The 13221-nt window shown below is 42.3% G+C and overlaps 1 protein-coding gene across 17 annotated transcripts in view; it reads left to right on the plus strand.

Moving 5' to 3' along the window:
• szt2 (SZT2 subunit of KICSTOR complex) overlaps nucleotides 1-13221 on the plus strand; it is a 95522-nt gene that overhangs the window by 52077 nt on the left and 30224 nt on the right. For 8 of the 17 annotated variants that reach the window (XM_061237377.1, XM_061237388.1, XM_061237381.1 and 5 more), the window contains 9 exons: nucleotides 2027-2077; nucleotides 4202-4375; nucleotides 4985-5203; nucleotides 5574-5776; nucleotides 8139-8308; nucleotides 9108-9205; nucleotides 9317-9449; nucleotides 10226-10353; nucleotides 11301-11348. In XM_061237377.1, the coding sequence (XP_061093361.1) occupies nucleotides 2027-2077; nucleotides 4202-4375; nucleotides 4985-5203; nucleotides 5574-5776; nucleotides 8139-8308; nucleotides 9108-9205; nucleotides 9317-9449; nucleotides 10226-10353; nucleotides 11301-11348 (1224 nt within the window). The remainder of the gene's footprint in view (nucleotides 1-2026; nucleotides 2078-4201; nucleotides 4376-4984; nucleotides 5204-5573; nucleotides 5777-8138; nucleotides 8309-9107; nucleotides 9206-9316; nucleotides 9450-10225; nucleotides 10354-11300; nucleotides 11349-13221) is intronic. The other 9 variants (XM_061237387.1, XM_061237396.1, XM_061237393.1 and 6 more) reach the window with 5 other exon arrangements.

Raw genomic sequence — 13221 nt, forward strand, 5'->3', positions numbered from 1 at the left:
ACCGAGATGAATTTGATGATTGAAACAGTTGTTGTCAGTCACTTGAAATCTTTTGTGAAGTCCTGAATACTACTTTCAGCTCCTATTACTTTCAGATACTTGCAACTCATTCTATTAATTTGACCATTTTGAATGACAAGCATCTATAGCACAGTCAGTTGCACATTGCAAAGTTATCTGAAGGGTTGTCAGTAGTTTTAGCTTGTGTACGTAATTTGGGGTTTGCTTATTAACCGTAGCTGTGAAGAGATGACAAACAACAATAAAAATCTGCCAGGATAAGGCTGACTGTCATATAATATAAAGCTTGTGGCCTTATACAGTGGCTTCAGAAAGCATTCTATGTACACTTTTTGTACACTTGGTGTTGTAGATTTAATTTTAAATGCAAATAAAATTGCAATCTACACTCAATAACAGCATAAAAATAGCAAAAATTTCTGACTACATGTTTTCACTTCGTCATTATGGGTTATTGGGGTATAGATTGATGGGGAAAAATGGTCATTTTATCAATTTCAAATTAAATCTACAAAACAAGTGAAGGGGTCTGAATACTACTTTTTTCTGAAGCCACTGTATTTAGGGAAATGGGTCGCATTCTTGCTTACTTGTTGTGTTCTCAGGATATTACAGGTGAAATTTCAGGCACTTCAGACTCCCAGATGGAACCTTGACGTAACTGCATCTTAATGGATAATCTTTGAACTTACCTGGCTTTTTTCTGTGTTTAGTTCTGTGCATTTCTGTTTGGCCTTGCCTTCATTTTACATGACGCATCACCACTGTTCAATTGGGACTGAAAATGTTTTCATACTCATTCATTTTTGGATTCTCAACATTTTTTCAGGTTTTTTTTGCTTCATAAGTTCAAGTGAAATATTGCATGCAAGGCACAGGCTAGCTCATTGGGGGTTAGGTGTCTTGCTCAGAGACATTTCAATTCACCCAGAGATTGAACGGGCAAGTGTGAGATTGAACCCACAACCTTCCGACTGCCAGAAGACCACTTTTACCTCCTTTTACTCTCCAAATGTTAAAATCACTTGTGGTGGGCTGAAGGTGGTTGAGGTAGACCAACAATGGTCCTGCAGGTTTGATGGTCCATCGAGCATTGACAGCTATATTATGCAGATTGAATTAAGGTTGATGGTAGATATTCCTCAGCATTGATTAGATTCATTTGGCCCAGAAGGTAGCCTCATCACCAAAAATGTTCTGCCTCATTTAATGGGAAATCTGTCCCAGGTGAACTGCTCAGTAAGTAGAAATTAATATTTAGCCTGTGTCCGTCAAATCGCGTTTGCCTCAATGAGATTGATGCCAGGGTCCTGTATCAGTAAGATTCGTTGGTTATTTGCTAGAACTCATACACATACTCATACACTCAGTGACCACTTTATTAGGTAGACCTGTGCATCAACTTGTTCATGGAAAGTATCTAATCAGCCAAGCATATAGCAGCAACCCAATGCATCAAATGTCGCGGGCATGGTCATGAGATTTGATTGTTGTACAGTCCAAACATCAGAAAGGGGAAGAAATGTGAGCTACGTGACTGACTGTGGAATGATTGTTGGTGCCAGGCTGGGTGGTTTAAGTATCTCTAAACTGCAGATCTCCTTGGTATGTCAAAGGAGAATGGCCAGACTGGTTCAAGCTGAATTAACCATAACTAGAATAACCAGGCGTCACAACAGTTATATGCAGGAGAGCATCTCTAAACGCATAATACCTTGAAATGCATTGGCTACAGCCAAGTCTAAAAAAGAATTAAATACCAAATAAAGTGGTCACTGAGTGTATATGTAGGACAGGCAGACGACACACCCACGGAAGCCACCGAACAAACCCATCCATTCACGCTTGAGTGGCGACCTGCGGGCCTACCTTGTGTCGCACAACCCTCAGATCTTCCCACCCATGCACGCCTCATCACGGCGAGCAAGCGGCCTGTCAGTAACGTTGTGGCTGTGGCCCCCCCCTGGTGTTGAGCCATCATGTGAGTGTTTCTGTGTTGACTCAGGTACCATGTCGGAGCTCGTTCAACACCTCTTCCCACCTTCCCAGTTCCAAGGTATCGTTGTCATAATCACCCCCCACCCCCCACCTCCTCCCCCCATGTGGAGTGTCTCCCCTGCCATCTTCCCCCTGCTTTTCCCTTCTTCCTTGGCCCGTTCTTTCACACCTTCATTTTGCAGTGCTGGTTTTGCGTTAGTCTGCTCGATTGTTATCGTATTAAACCCCTCGTTTCACCAGTTTGGTTTGCTCAACTGCCATTTCCTTCGCTTGCACGTCACACTTCCGGTGCATGCAGACTGCCATGCCTTCCAGGTTTTTATTTGATCCCCTCACCGCAATCCAGAGCTAGCTTGTTCGTGGCTGTCTTTTGTTGCGATGACCAGGGTTACAATGATAAGGGCTAATGCAAATCCATGAAATGTTGACAACAAAAGAAAAATAATAGGCATTCATATTTGTGTGCAGCGGGCAGTTGGAAAATGAAGCTGAGAGAATGGAGTGCTCTGCTGTCTTGATTTGTTCATCTGGGATGACAGTTATGCAAATGGCTTATCTAAAATAACATAATTGAAAGTCAGTTGGTGAGAAAGGTCATTCCATGTTATCTGAATACATCGCCAGACTTCACCAAGGTGTTCTTTGTAATGGACTCATCTTCATCTCATTATGTGATCTGTCAAGGACTGGAGATTTCGATTTCAGCAGAAATGTAATGTACAGTCAAATTTGTAATCTAATTTTGCGAGCAATTAAGACTAATATTTTCAGATGTTTGTGCTGTTTTCCCTGCTTAATTTTTTTCCCCATGGAAATGACCAAGGTGACTTAAGGTTGTGGGTTCACTTCGGAAGCCATTTTCATATCGGGTGCAATGACCTGTACTTCTCAGAGATAAAGCTGGAATTGTAAGCCTTCAAACTACCCAAAGACCCGTCCCTTTTGGCTAGCGCGGAAAACAAAACGTGGTTGGCAGTGCTGCTGAAGATCTGTGAGTTTCCTGTAAGGTCTGGAGGTGCTGGACTAACTTCAGTGTAATTGACAGACAGCCCCCCTGGGTAACCGGGCCTTGTTTTCGAGATTGAAACCCATCACCTCTAAATCAGCCTGTTGTCTCACCGCTGTCGTTTATTCTTGCGTTGTAGCAATAACTGGCCTCATTGCACAGACTGACATGGTCAAAGCAAGCTGCCCAGGGACAAATAGAATGACGGATAAGAACAAGCTAAAATAGCCTGCTGCAACCAACCAATAAGCCGACAAGACGACAAGTGGGGAGTCTTCCTTAGGCTATCAGCTCCATCTACCTAGGCCATAAAAACGGCGTGCTGGTTAAGTGAGTCGAGAGCAACGTTCCGCGGGCGCAAGCGTGAGTCTGTGTACCCGCTGACGTAGCACACGGCAGAGTGAGCTTCCAGGCAGCAGATTTACGCCAAGCCATATTACCGGGATCTTTGTTCCTGTAACCATAACTTCAAACCTCTCTTTAAGATAGACACGGCTATTCATCATGCTTCCCTTATTCCATCTGTTGACTAATGGTGCACATTAATTCCCGCAGCAGAATCTAACCAAACGCCGGCTTCGCGACACGCGGGCAAATGTAATTTAACAAAAGTGTCGGATGCTCGTCGAGGCGTGCGTGTGTCTTGTGTTTCCATTAAATGAAACAAGGCTGTCATTGGTTTTTGTCACAGCCGCCACCTAAACTCTTATTTTATAGTCGAGTTGCGCACGGCTCGAACGGCGCGCTTCGCAGGGACGCTCTCCCAAACAATTACGGGGAAGCGACTGTACAAGTAACCTTTGGTTCGTGGCGTAAATAAAAAAAACTTTTATTTGGGGTTTTAAACGGGCATCTTGTTCGTTTGAAGTTTTCTGTGACTGCTGCAAGAGCGTCTTTAGACTGTCAATTAAACTTAATGATTTTGAACAAATTATTGTTGCTGAAATGCATCGAGTTGACAGCAGGGACCCTTGAAATGAAGTTTCTGAAAATCTCCTGAATGCTTTAAGTCTGTCACGTTGTATGCATTTGAGTTGACACTTGGAAAGGAGTAGAAGGATAAAGGTTATTATGTTTGCGTGTGACACAGTACCAGCTTAGAGTAACTCCTGCTTGTTTGTGAATGTACCCCTTGTGTCTGCCTGATTGCGACGGGAGATTCTCTGTGCTTCGCAGGGATTGCTTGTATCGCCCTGTCTTTCGTGGACGCTCAAGGGTGCCCCCTGCAGGTTCCAGCCCAGGATTGCTCCGAGCCTCTGCGAGGAGACACCTCTGCTATTCTACTCCAGCCCGAGCATTTCGAGTCCCTCACAACTGTCGTCAAATTGGACTCCCTTGGCCCGGAGACAGGTGTGCTGTCCTTGTTTTTAAAGAGCTCAAGGAACATTCTAGAAGGAGAAATTCTGTTAAGTGTCAGAGATCAGCCTGTGTGTCATTACTCAAGGAGTAATGAAATTTAAGGCACAAAGCCACGGAACCCTTTATGTAGACAACTTCAGGTGGGGACACACATTTATCACTCAGGTAAACCTATTAGAAGTAATCATGTATACACTGTTATTAATGGGTGGTACATGTATTTGCAAGCAAACTTTGATTAATCTCCTTCTCTCAGACAGGCCCTAACTTGTATTTGTGTCGGCACTCATTACACATTGTTTTGTTTATTCTTGCCATTTCAGTGGCCGTTCAATGAAAGGTTCGTTCATTGTTGTGATTCTTAGGTTGACTCCATTAAATGCAATTAATTCTAACAACCGAAAGCTTTCAAAGTATAATTTGAAATGACGGACGGTATTTTTCCGCGGTGGCTTAAAAATATTGCATTTATTCTTGAAATAATAATTGCGGGATAATATGCTGTGCTGTGTGTTCCATTGTCTTTTGTGAGTAACACTAGGCAAAGAAGCACAAGGAAGCAGATATTGGTTAATTGGGTCCCTTTCGCTTGTTTAACAGCGGGCTTGTGCTTGACAGGGGCGAAGATGCGCGTTCGCTTTGACATCTGGGAGCAAGGAAATGTGAGTCCCCTTCAGCTGACTGACAAGCTGCGAGGTGCTCTCCGACACGCCCTGTGTGATGTCATCATGGAGTTTAGGATGCTGCCTAATCCTTTGTGTTTGGAGGTCTTCAATGTGCCTGCTGCCATCCCCGCCGGTCAAAATGACTGCACAAATGGTAAGGAGGACGACATTCCCAAAGGTGTTATCCAGTTAAAAACAAAATAAATTACCAGACGGGCCAAAATTCTGGCAAAATGTAATGATGAGAGGAACCTTCCATATATTAGGTGATCAAATCTAAATTTGTTTTAAAATATTTGCATTATTGGTCATTTAATTTCACAAAACATTTCTGAGAATGTTTCACAGTTAAAACTGGCCTAAACTGAGACTACCCATAAAAGTAGTATATTCAGGGGAACTGCAAGTAAATATGAAGTGGATAAATTAAATGGGGGGAAAAAAAGAAAAAAAAACCAACCTTGGGAGGAAAGGTCTGGCTTACTGTCATTTTTTGAAATTCAGCATCTCTTTCTTTCCCATAGGGCTTTTAAATCCACAACAGCCTGAGACCAAAGAAAACAAGGATTCAGTCCGACAGTCCAGTGGTTCCAGGGGTAACAAAAGCAGCCCTTCTCCTATAACCTTGATACCGGTGCCTAGCACCACCCCTAGCCCTGGGACAAGCACCCCCGAGTCTACCACACCCACCGGGAAGACCACCCGTCGCAGCTTCTGGGAAATACTGGTGAGATGCAAAATATAATATATATAATATCCTGTCAGTTTGGACCAGACGGGCTGGTTCACTTCGAAACATGATAGAGCCACAGCCCCAATACGGGACAAATCCCCTTTAAAATTTGAGGACACTATCACCAAAAATGAGCATCCTACATTGTTTGTTTTTGTAAACTATGCCTAGGCAGTTTTCCAAAAAGAACATTTGGAGACTCCAAAAGGGCATATGGAAACTCAATGATATTTTGGGTCTTAAGAGCTTTAAATGCTGCATTTTGCTCACTAAACTGTACTTGAAAACACTGATCCTGAAAAAGAGTTTTCGCCCTCAAGCTGTTTTTGCCGAAGAGCAACAGTCTCAGCGTGTGTGTTGAAAATGCGACAGTTTTGTGACGCAGGTGAAAAAATGCTGTGTTTTATGCAAGCCTAACAAACTATACACTGTTGGAAACGTAATGTCATGAGCTAAAGTGCTTTCAGTCATCACTTCAATAACATGCCCGTAGTCCGTTCTTTGCTAAGCAAAAGTTATACTGTATTTTCTTGATGTAGGGGCGACATGGCTCAGGCTGTAAGAGCAGTCGTCTGGCAGTCGGAGGGTTGCCGGTTCGATCCCCCGCCCGGGCTGTGTCGAAGTGTCCCTGAGCAAGACACCTAAGCCGCAAATGCTCCTGACGAGCTGGTTGGCGCCTTGCCTGGCAGCCAATCGCCGTCGGTGTGTGAGTGTGTGTATGAATGGGTGAATGAGAAGCATCAATTGTACAGCGCTTTGGATAAAGGCGCTATATAAATACCAACCATTTACCATTTGATATGGACAACAATGATTCCTCCAGAGATATTCTAAGTAAACAATGGACATTCTATTGATGTTTCTCTGAATTATCCTGAGATTTTTTTAATTAGAAACTATTATGCATTTGGTTCGCTGAACCCTTGCTGTTAAAAGGACACTGACCTTACCTTATTTCTTTCAGTATGTGGATTTAGAAAATGCAGAGGAAGCGTGCTTGTTTTGCCATCCGCGTCTTAGAAAGAAAGGAGGAACTGTTGTTGTTAAACAATGGCATCTTAAAATGGGTTAACCAGACAGAACCGTGCATTTTAACGCTTTCAAATGGTATATCCTGTTATCGTAGTGACTGAACATTGCACCGTGAAAAAAAGGAATGAATGCAAAAAAGAAACGGGCCAGTGAGACTTAAGGGCTTAGAAATGCAATTACTTTTTCACATGGATAATATGCGCGTTTGATACCTTTTTTGGTCATTAAATTAATTCAATAATATCAATGAAATTAACCAATTAGCTTCGGTCATGCAAGTGAATTTAAAACTTTTAAAAAGTTTTGTTTAACCTTATTTTAGTCAAAGGATGAAGTTATTGGACACACGGGCAAAGGGAGTTTGTGGTTGGTTATGTCGAATATTAAGCTTTTGCACCTTACAGTAAGTTATTACCTGCTTTGGGGCAGTAAAACCACCCCAAAATACCTTTAAACAATAAGGTTTAAGAACTGCCATAGAAGTCAAATTCTCTTCAAGGTGTATGACTTCATTTAAAAGCTACAAGAAGGAACATTATGAATTACGTGAAAAGTCCTGACTGGGCTTAATGGTAATCAGTGAAGTTATAACCGTGTACCTCTGTTTTGACTTCACGGATCAGGACATGTTCAGTAGAGCGGAAAAGAAAATACAAACATTAAACTGCTTTGCATATATGATGAAAATCTAAACAGTGGCTAAGTGAGGTCATACAATTAGGCACATGAACACACATTATATCACCAGAATAAACTTTTTAATTTCAGTTCCACACACACAAAAAAGTTATGCACATGGATTAAAGACTGTAGTTGTTTGGTTTATAACGTGTGCTGAACCGAAAGTCCTGTACTGAAGGAAAGAGTCTTGACCTTGAGAGTACTGCTTCTGCTGTTTCAGAGGCCACATCTCTCCCCTGATTGCATGTAGGTAGAGCAGCAAAGACATACAGGCAAGACAGGCTACTGTTTTTGTGACACATTGGCACAAGTGAGGGCACAGAGTGGCACACCACCACTGTTACATTTCGTCTGGAGCACCCTGTATATTCTTGTCGAACTGCATTCGAAAAATACAAATAAATGCATTTACATCATCTTAAATCAAAGTCATGTTTTTAGACATTTCTCTCTAGCAATTTGTATTTTTAGTGGCTCTTCAAATAGGTCCCATACATAAATCATTTGTATGTCTTTGGTTTTTTATGAAAAGTTTGACTTCCCAAAACTCCCTCAATTTCTCAAGGGAATTTTTCGTGGAACTTTACAACGCTAGTTCTACGTTTCATGTAAGTGTGTAAGCGCATTGACCTCTTGTACGCAGAGCAAGCCAGATCCTTCAGAGCTCGGGAGCCCCAAAACCACGGACGACATCGTGCAGGAGCGAGGGGAGGACAGCCGGGTGACGAGACGCCGGCACAAGACCGAGAGCGTCAAGCAGCAGTGGAGCCAGGAGAACAGGCCCAGAGCTGCTGAACTAGAGCAGGCACAGAGGTCTGCATCCACACTGAGGCCTCCTGGCTCAACCAGCCCATGTTCTCACAGGAGACATCGGGTTCTATAGGGATCAGACCTGGGTGAAATACGTCATTGTTTTGGATTCAAATACTCTTCTGAGCTTTTCTTGATCTGTACTTGGCCTATACTGGTGTACTGGAACGTAATGTTCATGGCAGTACAACTAATGTTTTGTGAATTGTGGCAATTCATCTGACCTGTTCTAATGACCTTGACATGCACTTTTTGTATGTCATTTTGGATAGCATCTGCTAAATAAAATGTAATGTAATATAATGCATGGTGCAAGTGGCAGCCTGTAGCCTAGTGGCTAAGGTGCTTGACTGGAGCTTGAACCACCAACTTTTCAGGTCTCAGTGTAGCCACAATAAGATCAGTGCTGCTGTTGGGTGTTGCCCTTAACCCCACATTGCTCCAGGGGGGATTGGCCCCTGCTTGGGCAAATCAACTGCAAGTCACTTTGGATTAAAGGCATCAGCTAAATAACTGTAATGTGTTCGGCAGGTCCCTGAAAGTGAGCCAAACAAGGTGACTAGAAGGCAGTGTTTGCACTTTTTGAGAGTATTTCCAGTAGGTTCAAATACCGCAGACGAGCTCAGCAAAGCGTAGAAAAGTACTTGAATCCAAAACGATTACCTATTCGACCCAGGTCTGATGGGGGTCAGATAGGTCTACAGGCAAATGGGAACTGGGTTTTCGCACAATGTGGAGAATGCAGGCGGAGTTGGGCTAACATTGTCGTGTATTGATGTCGGCTTGTCTCTGGCCCCCACAGGAGGCATGTGGCCCAGCTGGAGGAGGGAGAAATCGGGACCCTGCACCCGGTTTACCAGAGCGCCTGCCAGCCATGGGTCGCTTTCATGGCCAAGCTGGGTGAGGGGGTGTCTCTCGTTCCTCATTTTCGTCTGATGGGCAGTGACTCTCGGCTCTCTCTCCGTAATACATTTTGTAATGAGCTCCTGTCTCTGTGGCTTTCAATAACAGGGTGCCCCTCCATCCAGCAGTGCACAGCTGAGATTGCCTCTCAGTTCCTACTCCCCTCAATCCTAACAGAGATTGTCAATCTGGTCAGCTCCCTGGCCAGCGACACCACAGTGAAGGTATTCGAAAAGACAAGGTGAGTCTTTGTGGTTCCCCTTTTGGTACAGAAATTCTATTGTTTTCCCTCATGAATTATCTGTCCAAAACCCTTTTGGATACAAGGATGTTATTAAAATGTGTGACGGTCTTGCCCTTAGGACTGCACTATGATTGCATTTGAATTCCTTTGCTGAGTAAAATTGTGTCTGAATTAAGTGACTTTTGGGTCTACTCGTGCTGTAGTGTTTACCACGTTACCTTACACAACAAGTAGAAAAATGGCTGTCGCAAAGCTATGGAAAGTAGGTATTACTGATTTAGTTAGGTTTCTCTAAATGTTCAATTCATACTGGACTAATACTCCCATATTTTTTGGTTGTACTCCTGATTGTATCACATTGTCTTTGCAGACTGTATGTATGTTAATACCTAGTAAATGTCCTGTGCCAAGCTCATAAAACATTTTTTATTAAAAAATGCTCCTGGTATTCGAGCAGTTTGATGTTGATTAATTGTGTTTTAGTGAAAAGGCTGCTGTGGCTGCTTCCAAAGGTGAATGTTTAGCTTTATAATTGGATTTTGCTGAGTTCACAATGAAGGACATTACATTTATGTACTTTATGGTATCTATCTTATGGTACCGATTTAGTATATGTTTACTGAGGGTACAAACATTCATCTGAGTCTTCTAAATATTTGAAATATTCTTCATCTCACAAACCATTTGGGTTTGTACTAAAACTGAAATGGTATGAAAGCACAGAAAGTTAACTATCATTTTAAGGTCTATTTTACACTTTTTTTCTTCCATAGCAGTCCTCAAGGAGACACTTTTATACCGCTACCTCTCATTCATCACCCCTGCAACCCTCCTGGCACTGCTAGGCACTTCATTCTCATTGGACGGAACTTCCACCAATGGCATTGCAGCACAGAGCAAGGTACATTCCCAAGTTTGGGCTTTAAACTGTTTTTTTTCATTTCAATTCATTGTCATCATGTTTGCTAGAACAATGCTGCTAATACTTGAAGATTATATTCTTTAAAGCAGGCCACTCAAAATGGCAGCATTTATCCAAAGAATGTTTATCTTCATAAAATAGCATAACATAAAAAGTTCCATATCTTCACAAACGAGCATAACATAAAAAGTTCAATAAGATGAAATGTGGGTACTGATTAATATTGATAACGTTTGATTGCGGTTTTGTTTGTTTTATCATGGAAAACAAAAAAGTAAATTTTACTGTAATTGCTTGGGTTTGGATCAATCTGAGCTCACAAAAAAATTCTTCATTTTAATTCTAGTTTAATCACTGGATTCTGTGGTCAAGGGTTTACCCTGCTTTACTAACTGCTCTTGAAGGCAGCATTAACAGCACAGAGTGAACCTTATTAATAGCCACATCATTGAGATTTAATTGAGTCGCCCAGTAGTGTGAATCACTTCAAGCAAACCCAACCACTACTCACATTAATTTTCCCTCGCGCTCCCTGAAGAATTTTGAGCTACTGGCATCTTGCGTTACTTCTTGTTTTCCGCCTGCTTCCCATTCCATTGCCAACTGCTTTGCTTTCTGGCCTTTTGCTCTTTTAATAATAGTAGCTCCTTGAGAGGAACGACTAACTGCAAACAACTGACCTCATCTTGCCCTCTTCCCTGTCCTCTCTGTGCTTAAGCTTCCTCCATCCAAAGCAGTCTCCCCGAACCCCCCAGAAAGCGCATTGTTCTTCTGGCAAATCCAGTTTTTATTTGCTAGCATCTTGTGCTGCTGCTCTCTCTCTCTCTCTCTCTCTCTCTCTTTCTGTAGTGTTAACCGTGCCCATGTAGTCTGTCTCACTGTCACTGCCTGCCATGCTGTGTCTGCTCATCTCTGTTTGCCCACAGAAGACAGTTCAGATGAGGAAAACACCCCTGTGCTTAATAGGTTCACACGTAAGTCTGGCCCCAGCCGGCCTGAACCCAAAGCATTGGTGGTGGGAATCTTGTTTAGTTTTTTTGTTGTTTTACATTTTTGTTTTCCCCACACATCCGGGTTTTCGATTAGATTTTGTCATTCTGAGCTGCTTTATTTTCACTTATTTGTTTCATTGTGGAAGATCACATGGGGGCAAAAGGGAAAAAAGCTGAAATGAAACAAAATTGTTATTGCCTCCGACATCTCTTTAGGAGCTGTGCCACCGCGTGCGTGTTTGTCACAAAGTAAACCTCCCCGTTTTCCGCGGGTTTATCATGTCGCGGTTTTAAATTGGCAAGCCCGGAGAACCAGCGCTAACATCTCGCTCTTGAGTTACTGAACTTTATCTTCTTTTTTTTCTGCTGTTTTGTTTCTTTCTCGGTTCTTTTTGACTTTCATACATATAAAGATCCGTTACCTTTTTTTCCCCGCAAAAGCTACAGTTAATTTAAAGTTTGCAGAAGTTTGGCTGCACCTGAAGTGCCATGGCTAAACTTATTGTGGCAAGACGGGAAATAAAGCAGCTTCGGCTGACTTTTATTTTACAGGCGTATTAACTTTGCGAAGTATATTTTTCTAAAATGCCACCAAGTCATCATAAAGCAATTCCGTTTGGTTTATGATGCTCATTTATCATTTCAGACTCCGCCTGAAGGACACAAATGTTAAATGCGCAATCAGAATCAGGTCTCCCTCTCTTAATGTAACAGTGCAGTACATTTTTGGACCGGAATAAACATGATAGTTTTTATGGACGCTTATATGGTGCGGTCATGACATTGTCAGTCATCTCTTCAGCCGCCATTTTGACCCATTACCAGACCTGTCACCAGAATTGGATTTTTGTGTGTGCGCATGTTTGTGCATGGATGAGAAGACCAAATGTGATATATCCATCAAACTTTAAAGGAATTAAGAGATATAATTGGTATCACCTGCCAATGTATGGCCAAAGCAGTTGGTCAATCAGCATAAAGCCAGTGAGTGTAAACACTAGATAAAATAACAGCAAGTGTACCATCTCAACACACTCAATTTAGTGATTTCAGTCAGTGGGCTGTGCATAATGATGAATTTTAATTCCTGCAATGAGGTTTATTATAATAACTTTTTTCCACTTGAAATGCATAGCTATCACGGCATGCACACAGTTCTCATTCTTCCCCTTGATAGAGGGGCAGAGGGCGCCTCAGTTCTTTATTGCAGAACGGATCATTGGTAACTGTGCACTTGCCTTTTTTCTGTTGATTGGCGTGTACCTGTGTCATGCGTGAATGAGTGTAGGTGTAGGATATATGAAGTATTGTAAATAGCACATATGCATAATCAAATAATGCATACTAATGTGTAATGATGGCTGTGCCATCACTGCACTTTGCATGGACTGCTGTGAAATTGCATCACACACACACACACACACATACACACACACACACACACACACACACACACACACGCACACACACACACACATACAGTGGTCTCCAGAATTATTGGCACCCTCGATTAACATGCACAAAAAAGAATAGTTCAACATAAGCTTTATTTCTCAACAAGTGTAAAGCAGGGTGCTTTATTAATGATTCAGTGGAATCAACCAAAGTCTTAAATCTTTCTAATGAGGTCTGGAAAACTCAAGATGCTTGGTCTTGTTTATTGTGCTCAGTAAGGGCTGACTTCATGCCACTCTTTCAAAAAGTTTGTTGGTGTGGAGGTGCCATTTTATGTGTTTGAGACCCCAAGACGCAACCTACAATTCTTCAACTGTGATCCTTGGGTTACTTTTGGCCTCCCTCACCATCTTTCTTACCGTCCATGGAGATAATATGCACTTACGTCTTCGTCCTGGCA

This window comes from Conger conger, chromosome 4, assembly GCF_963514075.1.
Source record: "Conger conger chromosome 4, fConCon1.1, whole genome shotgun sequence".
In the NCBI taxonomy this organism is placed as follows: Eukaryota; Metazoa; Chordata; class Actinopteri; order Anguilliformes; family Congridae; genus Conger; species Conger conger.